The sequence below is a fragment of the Balaenoptera physalus genome (assembly GCF_965194825.1).
Source record: "Balaenoptera physalus genome assembly, chromosome: 9".
Taxonomy (NCBI): domain Eukaryota; kingdom Metazoa; phylum Chordata; class Mammalia; order Artiodactyla; family Balaenopteridae; genus Balaenoptera; species Balaenoptera physalus.
Genome location: NC_138888.1, coordinates 9,509,527 through 9,527,488, shown reverse-complemented (window position 1 = coordinate 9,527,488; position 17,962 = coordinate 9,509,527). Strand labels below are relative to the sequence as shown.

At 47.3% G+C, this 17,962-nt stretch overlaps 2 protein-coding genes and 1 long non-coding RNA gene across 13 annotated transcripts in view; 1 reads left to right on the top strand and 2 right to left on the bottom strand.

Annotated features, from left to right (window-relative positions):
• Nucleotides 1–536: 536 nt before the first annotated feature.
• Nucleotides 537–2,672, bottom strand: LOC309667290 (small ribosomal subunit protein uS7-like). 2 transcript variants are annotated; one of them, XM_082475672.1, is made up of 3 exons: nt 2,236–2,672; nt 1,936–2,028; nt 537–1,348 (listed from the first exon to the last, which is right to left on the bottom strand). In XM_082475672.1, exons 2-3 carry the CDS (start codon nt 1,992–1,994, stop codon nt 682–684), a joined length of 726 nt encoding a protein of 241 aa, XP_082331798.1. In that variant the 5' UTR covers nt 1,995–2,028; nt 2,236–2,672; the 3' UTR covers nt 537–681. The 2 variants fall into 2 exon arrangements, with proteins under 2 accessions (XP_082331798.1, XP_082331799.1); XM_082475673.1 differs by lacking the exon at nt 2,236–2,672 and having other exon boundaries at nt 1,837–1,954.
• Nucleotides 2,673–2,775: 103 nt separating this feature from the next.
• The window catches only part of SYNJ2 (synaptojanin 2), a 99,500-nt gene continuing 84,313 nt past the window's right edge, over nt 2,776–17,962 (top strand). For 6 of the 10 annotated variants that reach the window (XM_082475541.1, XM_082475540.1, XM_082475544.1 and 3 more), the window contains exon 1: nt 2,776–3,033. In XM_082475541.1, coding sequence (XP_082331667.1) covers nt 2,907–3,033 — 127 coding nt within the window. In that variant the 5' untranslated portion in view covers nt 2,776–2,906. The remainder of the gene's footprint in view (nt 3,034–17,962) is intronic. The other 4 variants (XM_082475545.1, XM_082475543.1, XM_082475542.1 and 1 more) reach the window with 1 other exon arrangement.
• Nucleotides 8,387–17,962, bottom strand: part of LOC309667302 — a 247,793-nt gene continuing 238,217 nt past the window's right edge. Inside the window, exon 4 of the long non-coding RNA XR_014267679.1 lies at nt 8,387–9,077. This is a non-coding gene — a long non-coding RNA (uncharacterized lncRNA). The remainder of the gene's footprint in view (nt 9,078–17,962) is intronic.

Sequence of the window (17,962 nt, the reverse complement as noted above, 5' to 3'; positions counted from 1 at the left end):
TGATTGTGTCTTAGATTCCATAAGCTGTAAAGCTCAAGTGCTGGTCTGGACTATAGGAAATTTTCTAAAATATGTTCAGCATGCCACTCTGCAGAGCTGTAAATTATGTGATACTAGGAAAGGCAGGAAAGAAGAGGAGAGAGAAAATTTTAAAAGACTTGGTCCCCTTCCTAAGATCTTATGACCTAATTTGTGAAACAGGGCTAAGAGAAATCTGAAAACACTTCTCAAGCAACAGATGAGCAGGTGAGAGCTGAAGTGAACATCTGTGAATCTGAGGGTACATAAACAATGTTGTCTGGAACCTCAGCATCCCAGGAAGGCTTCCTGGAAGAAGTGAGCTTTGCATCTAAAAGGAAAGAAAAAGTGGGCCAAAGGCTACTCTGCCTCATTTAATGGGCACACTGTTCTCAGGAGGAAATAATGTCTCCATTTTACAAATGTTTGGATAGCGTATGAGCATCATACCCGGGATATCCACCACATAATTGAATTTGTGACAAGGGAGCAGAAGGCTCAGGAATGACTTGAATCTCTGCTGTTCACATTTCCTTTATTTCCCAAATCACCCCCTGAGAGGGTATCCACAGAGGATGGAACGTCTGGTGGTTCCTGGTCATTTTTTTTGGGGGGGGGGCACCCCAAAGGGCAAACAGGTTTATTGCAGCTGTGGCCAGGCAATCAGCGGTTGAACTTGGCCACATGTTCCAGCTCATCCTTCTTCTTGATAGTGTAGGAGCTGGAGGAGCCCTTGGCAGCGCTGATGAGCTCGTCTGCCAGGCACTTGGCAATGGTCTTGATGTTCCGGAAGGTGGCCTCACGGGCACCTGTGCACAGCAGCCAGATGGCCTGATTCACACGGCACAGCGGGGACACGTCCACGGCCTGCCGCCTCACTGTTCCAGCTCGCCCAATGCGGGTCGAGTCTTCCCGGGGGCCACTGTTGATGTCGGCATTCACCAGGACCTGCAGGGGGTTCTCGCCTGTGAGCAGATGTATGATCTCAAAGGCGTGCTTGACGATGCACGCAGTCACGAGCTTCTTGCCATTGTTGCGGCCATGCATCACCATGGCGTTGGTGAGGCGCTCCACGATGGGGCGCTGCGCCTTGTGGAAGCACTTGGCCGCGTAGCACCCTGCACTGTGGGGCAGGTATTTGGCATACTTCTCCTTCACTGCGATGTAATCCTGCAGGGAAATGCCATTGATCTGCACATCATCGGTGCTCCACTTCCCAAAGAGCTTGATGTCGGGGGTCTCTGCTACTGCAGGTGCAGCTGTCTCCCACTCCGTCATCCTGAAGGCGCAGCCGAGGCATCTCGGCCGCTCGGCATGGACCACGCGTGCCCTGGCACAGACAGGAAGCGTTCCTGGTCATTCTTGAGTGTTCTGCAAGGGCGCCACCATCCTGCTTGCCACCGGGGGCTCTGCTCCTTCTGGAACTTGCCCGAGAGACAAATGGCTTAACCCTCAGCCTTCTCCATGTGAGCAGAATGGGTGTGAGAGGAACCAACTGGGCGTGGGGCCTGATGGGAACATCCTGACGGAGGTCTCAGGGCCATCCATACACATCCCTTACAGGAGAAGGAAACGAGGCCCCCCAAACCCACCCAAAGGGCGATTCCAGGGAAGCCCTCTCCTTCCTTCTCTCTCCCCTCCCCTGCAGACCAGTCCCGACATCCTGGCTAAAACCCAGTGCCAAGAGGGGCCCTGCCTAGCTGCCAGGTCCTCGTACTCCAGCGGAGGGTGCACGGATATGTGCTGCTGTCCACATGTCTGAGTACAAACTGGCTTGTTGTAGTATCTACCCTTAAGTCAAGGACTGTACACACTCACCAGAGTGGGAGGAGGGATTGCAAGATGGAGGGAAAGGGCGCAGGCAGGGAGAGGGAAGAGCCCCGGCACTGGCGCACCCACACCCATCAAGCATGTCACAGTTGGCCCTGCGCGTTACTCCCCGAGCAAGCGTTCGGCTCCTCCGACTCCACACCCATCCTGTAAGCCGGTGGGGCAGGTTCCGGTCACCATCTGACAAAGGAGAAAAGCGGGCTCAGAGAAGTCAAGGTCACAAGGTAAGTGGCAGGTCTAGAGATCAGGGTCTCAGTTCTCTCCGAGAAAACACACCTTTGATCCTCCCAAATTCTACCTGGGGGTGGACAGTGGACCGCAGTACCCTGCGTACAGAGAGCTAGAAGGCAACACTTAGGGAACACTTTCCACTCGCCAGGCACTCACCAAGCCCTCTACACGAATTAACTCCATCCTCACCGCAACTTTACGAAGTAGCTACAGTTACTAATCCCGCTTCACCCGTAGGGCTACTGAGGCACAGAGAACAAGGGACTCGTCCAGGGTCGCAGAAGTAGACAAGAGAGGGAGGCGTGAGCGGGACCGGGAGGACCAGGGAGGGCAGCGGAGGGCCGGGTGGACTTCGGAGGGCCCGGCCCCGGTGGTTTCCAGCCTCGCGGCGCCGGCCAGGCCCCGGCTGCCCATATAAGGCCGCGGGCGTCCTGTAACGTTTCAGGCGCATTAGGGCGCCCCGCGGCCTGCAGCCTCCTCCGCGCCGAGGAATGTGTGGAATCTTCCTTCCTGGCTGCCGCCCCCCGCAGGAGGACTTCCCCTCCGCACCCGGACCCCGGATTAGCCCCCGAGCGAGCCCGGAGGCCTCCCACCGCTGCCTGGCCGCTGGGGGGAGCGCGGCGCCTCGGCGGAGCCGGCCGGGAGGCGGGGAGGCGACCGCGCGCCCTCACCTGCCCGGGGCGGCGCGCGCGGGCGCAGAGGAGGCGGCGGGGCGGAGGCCGCCGAGGAGCCGGGGAGGAGCCTGCGCCGGGCGGCGGCGTGGGCGCGAAGTGAAACTCCTGGAAGTCGCGGGAGCGCGGGGAGCCGCGGCGGCGGGCCGCGCGCCCATGGCGTTGAGCAAAGGGCTGCGGCTGCTCGGGCGGCTGGAGGCCTCGGGGGAGAGCAGCATCCTGCTGGAGGCGCGCGGCCGCGGGGACTGCTTGCTCTTCGAGGCCGGCACGGTGGCCACGCTCGGTGAGTGCGGCAGGCGGCGCCGCCCGGGGCTCCGGGCCGGCGACTCCGCAGCGGCGCCGGGGCTCGGGCCGCGCCCTGGTCCCCTGTCCCGGGGAGGATGCCTGGAGGGGAGGTCGCCTGCCTTTGCTGAGACCTAGACAAACGGGCACCTCCCGTCCCCGAGGTGACCGGTCCCGGGCGGCGCGGAGGTGGCCAAGGCGTGGGGGTCGCACGCGCAGGGTGGCGGGTGGCCAGTTTGAATGAATTGACGCTGGGGACGCCAGAAGACACGTGTGGCTGCTCCCGGGTGCACAGGCGGCCCACAGAGGTCTGCGGTCTGCGCGCCTGCCGGCGGGGTCCGTTCTTGGAGAGCCGCCTCTGGTCTCTTCTGCCCCGCGCTCCCCCGGAACCCGTTACAGATTCAAGACCATCCAGGAGGGGTGACTTAGGAGGCAGCCCGACCAAGTGCCTGGCGCTGTTTTTCTTTGGCACCTGTTGATGAAACCAGTGAATGCCCGTTCCCTTGTGATGGCCTCCTTCACTCCCGGGGGGGATGGGGACAAAAGCACCGTAACATAGACTCCGGAGAAAGCGCTGATGGCACCTTTGCCTCATGTAAATACTTGGCTGAGAAGCGTCAGTACTGCAAAGTATAGAACTTGGAGACAAAAAAACAAAAACAAAAAACCTGGTGACTCTGTGCTGGGTGTATTTGACATTAGCCAGTTGCCAAGTCAGTGTATTTCACCTATGAGCTCCAGGAAGCCTTGACACTAACATTGTGTCAAGGGCTTTACAGACCATCTCATTTAATTTTCACAATTCTACAAAAGGACTAGTATTATCCCCATATTACAGAGGAGTAAACTGAGGCCTGAAGAGGCTAAGAAACGTGCTTGCCTAAGGTGACAAACAGCTCTACCTGACTTCCAGTGACTATTTCTGTATTGTTGTACAGTGTGCGGCTTCTTGGAATCACCTTGTTTTGTGGCTAACATTCATGAGGAAGGCCAGGTAACAAAGAGAGTGAAACCAGGTAGAATTGTTAGAACTTTAACCTGAACACTAGAGAGTAGGCTTACAACTGGTGTCCAGCATCTCCCCTGTTTGTAGCTAAACAAAGCTCAGAGGAGGGTCACCAGTCCTTTAGGTAGATGACCTGTGCACTCATGCCCACCACATTTTATAATTGAATCATCTTATTTTTCAGATTGTATGCATCAATTCTTCAATTAGATTCTTCGGTATACATCTTGGAAGGACCATCTCTTCTATTTCTGCTTCCCTAATCATTTCATTAGCATATAGTTATCTGGCTTGTTTTCAGTCACTTGGTTACTAAAACAACATCTCCAGTATTGTCAGCACCATAAGTGTGCAGTAGTCATGGATTAAATTATTATCAGATTATTCCAATTTGTGCTCTGTCCCGAAAAGTCCAAATTTGGTCATTTGCTAAGGTCTTGAAAGAAAACCACAGAAATCTCCATTCCATTTTAGATGTCTACTTCATACCACATGTATCAGAGCTGAGAGATTAAATTGCATGGTACAAAACTACTGCTTCATCAAAGAGATTAAAATATTATTCAGTTGGATGACAGCAACTTTAAGCAAGGTTCCTATATATTTGAGTTCCTTTCAAGCCACTGGGATAAAAAGACTTTATTTTTTCAAAAGTGAAGATTTTAAAATGATTAATGAAAGTAATACAATGCATATTTTCCACTGGAAATTAGATTTGGGCTGAAATCATGTATATTATGTTGGTGATTACAGTAGTCTGGATTCTAGAACAGAGGGTGTAATGACAGGAATGGGCCTCAGCTCACGTGCAGTCCACATTTGTCACTTAACCTAGCATTCATTTCTCAGTAGACTTTGGGCTGAATACTTAACTTGTGAAGTCTTCTTAAATTAAGCGAAACTATTTTTATTTTTATTTATTTATTTTTTTAAACATCTTTATTGGAGTATAATTGCTTTACAATGGTGTGTTAGTTTCTGCTTTATAACAAAGTGAAGCAGCTATACACATACTTATATCCCCATATCTCCTTCCTCTTGCATCTCCCTCCCACCCTCCCTATCCCACCCCTCTAGGTGGTCACAAAGCACCGAGCTGATCTCCCTGTGCTATGGGCTGCTTCCCACTAGCTATCTATTTTATATTTGGTAGTGTATTTATGTCCATGCCACTCTCTCACTTCATCGCAGCTTACCCTTCCCCCTCCCCGTGTCCTCAAGTCCTTTCTCTATGTCTGCGTCTTTATTCCTGTCCTGCCCCTAGGTTCTTCAGAACCTTTTTTTTCTTTTTTTTTTTAGATTCCATATATATGTGTTAGCATACGGTATTTGTTTTTCTCTCTCTGACTTACTTCACTCTGTATGACAGACTCTAGGTCCATCCACCTCACTACAAATCACTTAATTTCGTTTCTTTCTATGGCTGAGTAATATTCCACGTATATATGTACCACATCTTCTTTATCCATTCATCTGTCGATGGACACTTGGGTTGCTTCCATGTCCTGGCTATTGTAAATACAGCTGCAGTGAGCATTGTGGTACATGACTCTTTTTGAATTATGGTTTTCTCAGGGTGTATGCCCAGTAGTGGGATTGCTGGGTCTATGTTAGTTCTATTTTTAGTTTTTTAAGGAACCTCCATACTGTTCTCCATAGTGGCTGTATCAATTTACATTCCCACCGACAGTGCTAGAGGGTTCCCTTTTCTCCACACCCTCTCCAGCATTTATTGTTTGTAGATTTTTTGATGATGGCCATTCTGACTGGTGTGAGGTGATACCTCATTGTAGTTTAGATATGCATTTCTCTAATAATTAGTGATGTTGAGCATCCTTTCATGTGTTTGTTGGCAATCTGTATGTCTTCTTTGGAGAAATGTCTATTTAGGTCTTCTGTCCATTTTTGGATTGGGTTGTTTGCTTTTTTTGATATTGAGGTGGATGAGCTGCTTGTAACTTTTGGAGGTTAGTCCTTTGTCAGTTGCTTCATTTGCAAATATTTTCTCCCATTCTGAGGGTTGTCATTTCATCTTGTTTATGTTTTCCTTTGCTGTGCAAAAGCTTTTAAGTTTCATTAGGTCCCATTTGTTTATTTTTGTTTTTATTTCCATTTTTCTAGGAGGTGGGTCAAAAAGGATCTTGCTGTGATTTATGTCATAGAATGTTCTGCCTATGTTTTCCTCTAAGAGTTTTATAGTGTCTGGCCTTACATTTAGGTCTTTAATCCATTTTGAGTTCATTTTTGTGTGTGGTGTTAGGGAGTGTTCTAATTTCATTCTTTTACATGTAGCTGTCCAGTTTTCCCAGCACCACTTATGGAAGAGGCTGTCTTTTCTCCATTGTATATTTTTGCTTCCTTTATCAAAAATAAGGTGACCATACGTACATGGGTTTATCTCTGGGCTTTCTATCCTGTTCCATTGATCTATATTTCTGTTTTTGTGCCCATACCATACTGTCTTGATTACTGTAGCTTTGTAGTGTAGTCTGAAGTCCAGGAGCCTGATTCCTCCAGCTCTGTTTTTCTTTCTCCAGATTGCTTGGGCTATTCAGGGTCTTTTGTGTTTCCATACAAATTGTGAAATTTTTTGTTCTGGTTCTGTGAAAAATGTCACTGATAGTTTGATAGGGACTACACTGAATCTGTAGATTGCTCTGGGTAGTATAGTCATTTTCACAATGTTGATTCTTCCAATCCAAGAACATGGTATAGCTCTTCATCTGTTTGTATCATCTTTAATTTCTTTCATCAGTGTCTTATAGTTTTCTGCATACAGGTCTTTTGTCTCCTTAGGTAGGTTTATTCCTAGGTATTTTATTTTATTTTTGTTGCAATGGTAAATGGGAGTTTTTCCTTAATTTCTCTTTCAGATTTTTCATCATTAGTGTATAGGAATGCAAGAGATTTCTGTGCATTAATTTTGTATCCTGCTGCTTTACCAAATTCATTGATTAGCTCTAGTAGTTTTCGGGTAGCATCTTTAGGATTCTCTATGTATAGTATCATGTCATCTGCAAACAGTGACAGCTTTACTTCTTTTCCGATTTGATTCCTTTTATTTCTTTTTCTTCTCTGATTGCTGTGGCTAAAACTTCCAAAACTATGTTGAATAATAGTGGTGAAAGTGGACAACCTTGTCTTGTTCCTGATCTTAGAGGAAATGCTTTCAGTTTTTCACCATTGTGAACGATGTTTGCTGTGGATTTGTCATATATGGCCTTTATTATGTTGAGGTAAGTTTCCTCTATGCCTGCTTTCTGGAGGGTTTTTATCATAAATCGGTGTTGAATTTTGTCGAAAGCTTTTTCTGCATCTACTGAGATGATCATATGGTTTTTCTCTTTCAATTTGTGAATATGGTTTATCACATTGATTGATTTGCGTATATTGAAGAATCCTTGCATTCCTGGGATAAACCCCACTTGATCATGTTGTATGATCCTTTTAATGTGCTGTTGGATTCTGTTTGCTAGTATTTTGTTGAGGATTTTTGCATCTATGGTTCATCAGTGATATTGGCCTGTAGTTTTCTTGGTGACATATTTGTCTGGTTTTGGTATCAGGGTGATGGTGGCCTCGTAGAATGAGTTTGGGAGTGTTCCTCCCTGTGCTATATTTTGGAAGAGTTTGAGAAGGATAGGTGTTAGCTCTTCTCTAAATGTTTGATAGAATTCGCCTGTGAAGCCATCTGGTCCTGGGCTTTTGTTTGCTGGAAGATTTTTAATCACAGTCTTAATTTCAGTGCTTGTGATTGGTCTATTTATATTTTCTATTTCTTCCTGGTTCAGTCTCGGAAGGTTGTGCTTTTCTAAGAATTTGTCCATTTCTTCCAGGTTGTCCATTTTATTGGCATATAGTTGCTTGTAGTAATCTCTCATGATCCTTTTTATTTCTGCAGTGTCAGTTGTTACTTCTCCTTTTTCATTTCTAATTCTATTGATTTGAGTCTTCTCCCTTTTTTTCTTGATGAGTCTGGCTAATGGTTTATCAATTTTTTTTATCTTCTCAAAGACCAGCTTTTAGTTTTATTGATCTTTGCTATTGTTTCCTTCATTTCTTTTTCATTTGTTTCTGCTCTGATCATTATGATTTCTTTCCTTCTGCTAACTTTGGGGTTTTTTTGTTCCTCTTTCTCTAATTGCTTTAGGTGTAAGGTTAGGTTGTTTATTTGTTGACGTATTTCTTGTTTCTTGAGGTAGGATTGTATTGCTATAAACTTCCCTCTTAGAACTGCTTTTGCTGCATCCCATAGGTTTTGGGTTGTCGTGTTTTCATTGTCATTTGTTTCTAGGTATTTTTTGATTTCCTCTTTGATTTCTTCGGTGATCTCTTTTTATTGTAAATTAATTTATTATTTATTTATTATTTATTTCTGGCTGTGTTTGGTCTTCATTTCTGTGCGAGGGCTTTCTCTAGTTGCAGCATGCAGGGGCCACTCTTCATCACAATGTGTGGGCCTCTCACTATCGCGGCCTCTCTTGTTGCAGAACACAGGCTCCAGACGCGCAGGCTCAGTAGTTGTGGCTCACGGGCCTAGTTGCTCCGCGGCATGTGGGATCTTCCAGAGCAGGGCTCGAACCCGTGTCCCCTGCATTGGCAGGCAGATTCTCAACCACTGTGCCACCAGGGAAACCCTTCAGTGATCTCTTGGTTATTTAGTAGTGTGTTGTTTAGCCTACATGTGTTTGTAGTTTTTACAGATTTTTTCCTGTAATTGATATCTAGTCTCATAGCATTGTGTTTGGAAAAGATACTTGATACGATTTCAGTTTTCTTAAATTTACCAAGGCTTGATTTGTGACCCAAGACATGATCTATCCTGGAGAATGTTCCATGAGCACTTGAGAAGAAAGTGTATTCTGTTGTTTTTGGATGGAATGTCCTATAAATATCAATTAAGTCCATCTTGTTTAATGTATCATTTAGAGCTTGTGTTTCCATATTTATTTTCATTTTGGATGATCTGTCCATTGGTGAAAGTGGGGTGTTAAAGTCCCCTGCTATGATTGTGTTACTGTCGATTTCCGCTTTTATGGCTGTTAGCCTTTGCTTTATGTATTGAGGTGCTCCTATGTTGGGTGCATAAATATTTACAATTGTTATCTCTTCTTCTTGGATTGATCCCTTGATCATTATGTAGTGTCTTTCTTTGTCTCTTGTAATAGTCTTTATTTTAAAGTCTATTTTGTCTGATAGGAGAATTGCTACTCCAGCTTTCTTTTGATTTCCATTTGCATGGAATATCTTTTTCCATCCCCTCACTTTCAGTCTGTATGTGTTGCTAGGTCTGAAGTGGGTCTCTTGTAAACAGCATATATGGAGGTCTTGTTTTTGTATCCATTCAGCCAGTCTATGTCTTTTGGTTGGAGCATTTAATCCATTTATGTTTAAGGTAGTTATTGATATGTATGTTCCTATTATCATTTTCTTAATCGTTTTGGGTTTGTTTGGTTTTGAAAAGACCTACAGGTCTTTTCCTTTTCTTGTGTTTCCTGCCTAGAGAAATTCCTTTAGCATTTGTTGTAAAGCTGGTTTGGTGGTGCTGAATTCTCTTAGCTTTTGCTTGTCTGTAAAGGTTTTAATTTCTCCATTGAATCTGACTGAGATCCTTGCTGGGTAGAGTAATCTTGATTGTAGGTTTTTCCCTTTCATCACTTTAAATATGTCCTGCCACTCCCTTCTAGCTTGTAGAGTTTCCACTGAAAGATCAGCTGTTAACCTTATGGGCATTCCCTTGTATTTTATTATTTTTTTTTGTTTTTCCCTTGCTGCTTTAAATATTTTTTCTTTGTATTTAATTTTTGATAGTTTGATTAACATGTGTCTTGGCATGTTTCTCCTTTGTTTTATCCTGTATGGGACTCTCTGGGCTTCCTGGACTTGATTGACTATCTCCTTTCCCATATTAGGGAGGTTTTCAACTATAATCTCTTCAAATATTTTGTTAGTCCCTTTCTTTTTCTCTTCTTCTTCTGGGACCCCTATAATTCGAATGTTGGTGTGTTTAATGTTGTCCCAGAGGTCTCTGAGACTGTCCTCAATTCTTTTCATTCTTTTTTCTTTATTCTGCTCTGTGGTAGTTATTTCCACTATTTTATATTCCACGTCACTTATCCGTTCTTCTGCCTCAGTTATTCTGCTATTGATTCCTTCTAGAGAATTTTTAATTCCATTTTTTGTGTTGTTCATCATTGTTTGTTTGCTCTTTAGTTCTTCTAGGTCCTTGTTAAACGTTTCTTGTATTTTCTCTGTTCTGTTTCCAAGATTTTGGATCGGGCTTCCCTGGTGGCGCAGTGGTTGAGAGTCTGCCTGCCAATGCAGGGGACATGGGTTCGGGCCCTGGTCTGGGAGGATCCCGCATGCCGCGGAGCGGCTGGGCCCGTGAGCCACAGTTGCTGGGCCTGCGCGTCTGGAGCCTGTGCTCCGCAACGGGAGAGGCCGCGATGGTGAGGCCCGCCCATCGCGATGAGGAGTGGCCCCCGCTTGCCGCGGCTGGAGAGGGCCCTCGCACAGAAGCGAAGACCCAACACAGCCATAAATTAATTAATTAATTAATTAATTAAAATAGCTTTACAAAAAAAAAAAAAGCAAAATCATTTAAAAAAAAAAAAAAAAAGATTTTGGATCATCTTTACTATCATTACTCTGAATCCTTTTTCAGGTATGCTGCCTATTTCCTCTTCATTTGTTTGGTCTGGTGGGTTTTTACCTTGCTCCTTCATCTGCTGTGTGTTTCTCTGTCTTCTCATTTTGCTTAACTTACTGTGTTTGGGGTCTCCTTTTCGCAGGCTGTAGGTTCGTAGTTCCCGTTGTTTTTGGTGTCTGCCCCCAGTGGCTAAGGTTGGTTCAGTGGGTTGTGTAGGCTTCCTGGTTTAGGGGACTGGTGCCTGTGTTCTGGTGGATGACACTGGATCTTGTCTTTCTGGTGGTCAGGACCACGTCCGGTGGTGTGTCTTGGGGTGTCTGTGGCCTTATTATGATTTTAGGCAGCCTCTCTGCTAATGGGTGGGGTTGTGTTCCTGTCTTGCTAGTTGTTTGGCATAAGGTGTCCAGCACTGTAGCTTGCTGGTCGTTGAGTGTAGCTGGGTCTTAGCATTGAGATGGAGATCTCTGGAGAGCTTTCACCATTTGATATTATGTGGAGCCGGGAGGTCTCTGGTGGACCAGTGTCCTGAACTTGGCTCTCGTGCCTCAGAGGCACAGGCCTGACACCTGGGGGGAGCACCAAGACCCTGTCAGCCACATAGCTCAGAATAAAAGGGAGAAAACAAAAATGAAAATAAATAAAGTTATTAAAATAAAAAAATTAGGAAAATTATTAAAAATAAAAAATTTTTAAAGTAATAAAAAAAAGAAAAAAAAAAGGAAAGAAAGAAAGAAGAGCAACCAAAGCAAAAAACAAATCCACCAATGGTAACAGGCAATAAAAACTATACTAACAAAAAAACAAAAAAAACAAAAAACAGACAGGCAGAACCCTAAGACAAATGGTAAAAGCAAGGCTATACTGACAAAATCACATAAAGAAGCATACACAAACACACTCACAAAAAGAAAAAGGAAAAAAAATATATATATATATAAAAAAGGAAGAGAGCAACCAAATCAATAAACAAATCTACCAATGATAATAAACTCTAAATACTAAACTAAGATAAACATAAAACCAGAAACAAATTAGATGTGGAAAGCAAACTCTAAGTCTACAGTTGCTGCCAAAACCCACCGCCTCAATTTTGGGATGATTTGGTGTCTATTCAGGTATTCCACAGGTGCAGGGTACATCAAGTTGATTGTGGAGATTTAATCCGCTGCTCCTGAGGCTGCTGGGAGAGATTTCCCTTTCTCTTTTCTGTCCGCACAGCTCCCGGTGTTCAGCTTTGGATTTGGACCCGCCTCTGCGTGTAGGTCGCCTGAGGGCATCTGTTCCCCCTGCGACAGAACGGGGTTAAAGGAGCAGCTGCTTCGGGGGCTCTGGCTCACTCAGGCCGGGGGGAGGGAGCGGTACGGAGGAGGCGGGGCGAGCCTGCGGCGGCGGAGGCCTGCGTGACGTTGCACCAGCCTGAGGCGCGCCGTGCGTTCTCCCGGCAAAGTTGTCCCCAGATCACGGGACCCTGGCGGTGGCGGGCTGCACAGGCTCCCGGGAGGGGCGGTGTGGATAGTGACCTGCGCTCGCACACAGGCTTCTTGGTGGCGGCAGCAGCAGCCTTAGCGTCTCATGCCCGTCTCTGGGGTCCGCGCTGATCGCCGTGGCTCGCGCCCGTCTCTGGAGCTCGTTTATGCGGTGCTCTGAATCCCCCTCCTCGCGCACCCCGAAACAATGGTCTCTTCAAGTAAAACTATTTTTAAAAGGCAGCTGTAGCATTTGGTGATGTTGCTGGTCCAGAGGAGGATTGTAGGAGCCTTCTGTTACTAGAAAGTTGTTGTCTCAGACTTTTAGAGTATTCTAAACACATCACAATTGGATAGACCGGCTCTGAACTTGAAATTCCCATCTGTGTTCTAAAGGTCTAGCTTTTTGCTTTCCTTTTCTGGATGAGGTTAAGAGTGCTTTCATTTTTTCTCCCCCCAGAAGGTTGCAGTCTCTACTTTTGCGAGGGGCAGTACACCTGTGGCAGCCGGCATAGTTGGCAGTGGAACCCTGGCCATTCCATGAGGTTCAAGGTTGGGGGCAGCTTACTTTTCCCGTCAGCTGTGGTTTCCTGTGATGGGTCTCCCCATTGAGGAATGAGAGGTCAAGCAGACTTAAGTCGAGGGTTTATTCCCACTGTCGAGGGCAGTGGTTTCTCCCTGGCCCCTGAGTGGTCCTAAATTCTGTGCAGCTCTGTGGCAGGTGCACACTGCTGCTTTTACGGCAACAGGCAGGAGAGCTAGGTGGGCCCAACAGGCATAAGCACAGCTCTTCAGTTTCAACCCGTAAGGATCATAACTTGCAAAGGCTTCCCATTGAAAGGGGCTCACCTTTGCCTGGTGTTTTCAGGCAGTGCTGAGATAGGGGCTTGAGTTGGGTGGTGAGTTTAGGAAAAACTGGTGATCATGGATTGGCCGATTTCTAGGTTAATCCTATTCCAATGTGACTTAGGTGGCGACCTAGCCTGCCAGCAGGAGGTTTGCTGGAGGAATACTTCCATGTTCCAGCTTCTAAAAGAATTAGGTTGAGAATCCATCTTTAATGTGGGTCAGCGGGAACAGGAATTCCAGAGGCAGAAAAGCCAAACAGGTTGGCACCAATTTCAAAGGTTTTTATCAAGTTTTCTCGATGACCTGATTCAACAGTAGGAAGCATCTCAAGTATAGATACAAAGCCAGAGCCTGTAACAGTTCCCCTGGGTCTGCCGTCCACAGTTAACATACAGATGTTCTCTTATTTGGTACTGGGGCAAAAAGCGCTTGCTGTCTTCTCTCTCTTTGTCGCTTTCAGACGTCGTGCAGACCAGATGAAGGGCACTGTACCTATTGTTCATGACTTTCGTCCATTTTTAGAGCCAACAGCAATGCTCCAGAGTTCAGTGTTCTCCAGACAGCCCCCCAGGAAGGGTGGTCTGCAAGTGCGCGTGTGTTTACACGTGGGTGTGAGTCGTGCAGCCCTGCCTCTCCCACCCCCAGCCATGCGTGCTGTGGAGCAGGGAGCGAGGTGGGCAGGAGGCTCCGTGAGAGTTAATTAAGCTAATTAGTGAGTGTCCTGAAATTACCTTGAGCTTCTGGGGGAAGAGGTCCTGTGTAAACACGGGCCTGGGTTCTCCCAGCTGCTGTGGGAGAGGCCACAGCGTCAAGTTTTGTTTGACTTGGAGACGTGGCCATGGAGCCGAGCAAGGCTCTGTATAAACTGCCACCTTGGCCGCTTTGTCGGGCTTCGTGGCCTGGGTTTATTTGGTCAGTGACTTGAAGTTTGACCTGCCTAAGGGCGTCTGAGAGAGTCGAATGAATCTTCCTGGGTAAAGACTGAAGCGCAGGTAGGGACTGCTGGGGGCTTCGGGCTCCCGTCTTGGGAAACCTGGGTGGTGACCCCAGGTCGCAGCGGCCTGTTGTGTCCGTGGCTCATGAACAAGCCTTTCCCAGTTGTAGGTTTGCTGCTCGTAATATTGACAAGATGGCAAACTGAGTTAGTGTGCTTCTGCCTGGCTTTTTTTGGTAACTCACCAGGAGGAATGTGATATCAGATCTCGCCAGTCTCCTTTTTTGGGCTGCGTGGCTCCAAAACTTTTCCTTCAACCTTTAATTGTGAAAATGTTCAGATGTACACAGAAGTGGAAGGAAAAGTGAATCTGCTGTACCTGTCACTCACTGTGGACGGTTATCAGTACACTTCAATTCTATGTCACCCGTCCCTGTATTTTATATGAAAAATAAATTTCCTAAAATTTAGTTGGTTTATTGCCAGCAAGATTTTAATTAATTTGGCTTGGCTTTTTTTTTTTTTTTTTCATCCTGAGTTGCATTTGTATGTGTGTAAGTTCAGATTTACTTGATGGATTGAAATGTGACCAACAACAGAAATGGTGGTGTGAATTGATTCTGAGATTCTGGCCAAGATACATTTTTAAGAGTGAAGTGATCACATGTGAAGAGTAAACCACAGCCTGGAAGAGCCGGGTGCCCCCCCTCTTGGGACAGCATTGATGGGCTCGAAGGAGATGGTCTGGACCCAGTGGAGGCACTGCCCCTAGACCACGGCAAGAGGGGGCCTTGCCCTGTACCTCTCACCAGAATGAGGAGTCGGGCCAAGAGGCCATGTCCCCTGCCCCTCTCCCTGACCGCCCCTGGACCCCAGTCCAGGTACACAGGATCCTGGAATCTCCTGCATAAGTGGTGCCCAGCCTGCATCCAGCCTGCTTGGGTCTCCTCCCAGGGCCCCCGACAGACTGTGCAGTGGGTGAGTCTACCCAGGTCTGGAGGAGGGGTGTAGCAAGGGTGCAGGGTGTGAGTGGGAGTGGACACACACTTGCTGGTGTGTCCTCAGGTGTGTGCATGAGGCCCCTGCAAGGTGGTATGAAGCCCAGAGGGGGCTGGGGTCGGTGGAAAGAAAAGGGGGCCAGGCTGGGGCCGGCTCTCCCTACTGGGCACATTCTGGACCTGGCCTTCCAGTTGGTCCCGGGGGTGTCCTTCTCAAGCCAAAAGGATAAAACGTATTTTACTTAACAGTTTGTGAGCTTGATTGAAACCTTACAAATAGTTCCACACAGGGGGTGCAGGGCTCCGATGGTACCTGGCTCAGACCCTGTAGGTGTCAGGCCAGGTGTGCCTAGATCTTAATCTGGGGCGTTCCTTGGGCACCCAGGTACCCCTTTGTGATTTGTGACTGCTCAGCTTCTGTTGATGGACGGTGTCACCTTTTCACCTGAGGATGGTGTTTTTTCCCCACTCAAAGTGTCCTTAAAGCCCTGGCAAACTGCCCCAGGCTCAGACCTGGGAATTAGATTGGGGTCCCTATTATTAGGGGGTGTGTGGTGGCCAGCCCATCTCCAGGGGAAAATCAAATCAGGCTGGCAAAGGTGCGTGCACCCAAGTAAGCTGAGGGCTTGAAAGCGAGGCCCCAGCGCTGCGCTGGCATCTCCAGGCTGGAGTTACAGTGGGCGCTTTGCTAGATGGCGGATTCTCAGCGAAAGTCAACACAAAACAGCCCAGTTACAGGCATTTCCTGTTTCAAGGACTTGCTGGAAGGAGACCTGGGACCCTGTTATGTAAATGTAAGTCATTATTGAGGACAGTTTAATGAAACCCTTAAAGACATGCCCGTCCTTGATCCAGTATTCTGTGGGTAGCCTATCTCGGGAAATACACACATGAACTCATTTTGCTTCAGGGATATGTATTGCAAAGTGTTTTGAATCTTCAGCTGGTCAAGTAAACTTTGGTTCACTTGATAATAATAGCTAACACTTACGGACTGCTTACCATGTACCAGGCGCTGTTTGTGGTTTATACGTATTGACTTATTCAGTCCTCACAAAGAGGCAGGTCCTAATAATCTCCAGTTACACTTGGAGAAACTGAGGCACAGGGAAGTGTAAGAACTTGCATGAGGTTCTGTTTCTAGTTAGTGGCCGAGCTGTGATTTGAGCGAGCCCAGGAGGCTCCAGAGAGCGGCATGTTTGCTAAAATCCCATGCTCAGAAAAAAAGAAATTTCAGCATGTGTATGAAAAACACTAGCAGTGTCCTGTTGTCTCTCTGCTTATCTTGGGTTTCAAAACACACGTGTAGTCAGTGAAGAGGAGGGCTGCTGGTGCGTGTAAGCATCACACAGCATCCCGACTGTGACTGGCTTTCCATCTGACACTTTTATAGAGGGGTGTTCAGACTTGGGGAAGCAGTCACCCACGTTCTGAGCAGCGCGTGTGATATTACAAAGGCGAGATCTTCAAGAGAAGTGTGTGGGCTCCAGTCCTGTGTTCTAGCAGAGCTGAGGCTTGTGCCGGGTCTCGTCCTTCTGAGTGGATGTCCCGACACCTAGAACAGAGCCTGGTTAGGACTCAAGGCTCTGAAGGAAGTGCTGGGTTTCTCGGTGTAGAGGTGGCAGTGGACTCCAGACTCCCCAAGGACGTGCATCTCAACGTGAGGACAGTCAAACAGGTAACACGTTGGTGCCGTCCTGAACCTCTCCTCGATTTTGAGTGGGGAAAGGTTCCTGAGTGAGTGTGCTGGGCGCCCTGCACACTTGCTGTCCTCTGTTCTGGGGCCCTGAGGACGGCTCTGCCACGTGGGTGGATAGACTGCTTTGCACCCAAGGTGGGCACTGGGCACCTGTTGTGGAGCACAGGGCCCCGTCCAGGAAGGCTGGATGCATCTGGCCGGGTGCTGGGGGGCAGCAGTCTGAACTCGGGGCATATGAAGCTGGAGGGTTGCCATTTGCTTATATAGCTTCTTGGTTCAGAAAATGACTCCGGGTGGGAGGGAGGATTCACTCTGAGCATATTAGCTGTGGAGGGCGGGCAGAGCAGCTCCTTCTGGTGGCCCAGTTCATGGGAGCAATTCCAAAGTACAAATGCAAAAGTCTGAACTTAATTTTAAGGCAGTTTTTTGAGGATATGGGTCTCTCCCGGAGAGGCTTCTGTAACATCACGGGAGCTGGTGCTTAATTCTGTTCCTGCCTCTGTGCCCATTTCCGCCCCTCCCCCTCCCCTCCCCAGGCTGCTGGGGCGTGATGGGGCCATCCCCCCTGCCCCACCTGCTGGACCCTTGTGCTCTACTCTCAGACTCTTTCGTGTGTGTTTCACTGAAATCATATCCTCCCTGAGAACAGGGCATCGTCTTCTGCCACTTCTGCTCTTTGACAAGGTCTGACGTGATGCTCAGGGCAAAACAGGTGGTAAGAAAGGAAGAGGGACTTTTCCTATGCCCTTTAAAACACTGTGAGGTCTCACGGAGAATTTGGGCTACCAAATGCTCTCCCAGTTACCGTGTTGATGTGGGATTTGGGGGTGGGCTAGGGAGAGGGCAAGGTGTTCAGGACTGATGCTCAGACCCAGCGGAGGACTGGGATGGTCCAGTCACCCATCAAGAGCTAGGAAAGTGGCCAGATTTAAGGTGAGCACAATGTACAGCTTATCTCCGATGGCCGGCTGCCTTTTTGTATTCAACTTGTACTGACATTCCTGACAGGTGGTAGTAATCTCTGCTCAGAAAAAGCAAACTCCTTTCCTCAGACCTGAATTTTAACCCTGATGCCTTAAGCTATTCCTTATCTGGGGGAATTGAGTTAATTCCCCCAGGCTTCGAATCCTAATCTGAAAACTAATGCATGACAACCTATTCTGGCTTCCCTACTCTCAGATTCCATGTGTCTTTAAAAAAACAAAACAAAACAAAACCTTACACACTAAGCATAAGCAAATAAGCCACACCCCTACTTTACACACCTAGTTAAAATTATAAACTACCCAGAAATTTGAATCTTAGGAGAAATGACCTGGCAAAGTAAAA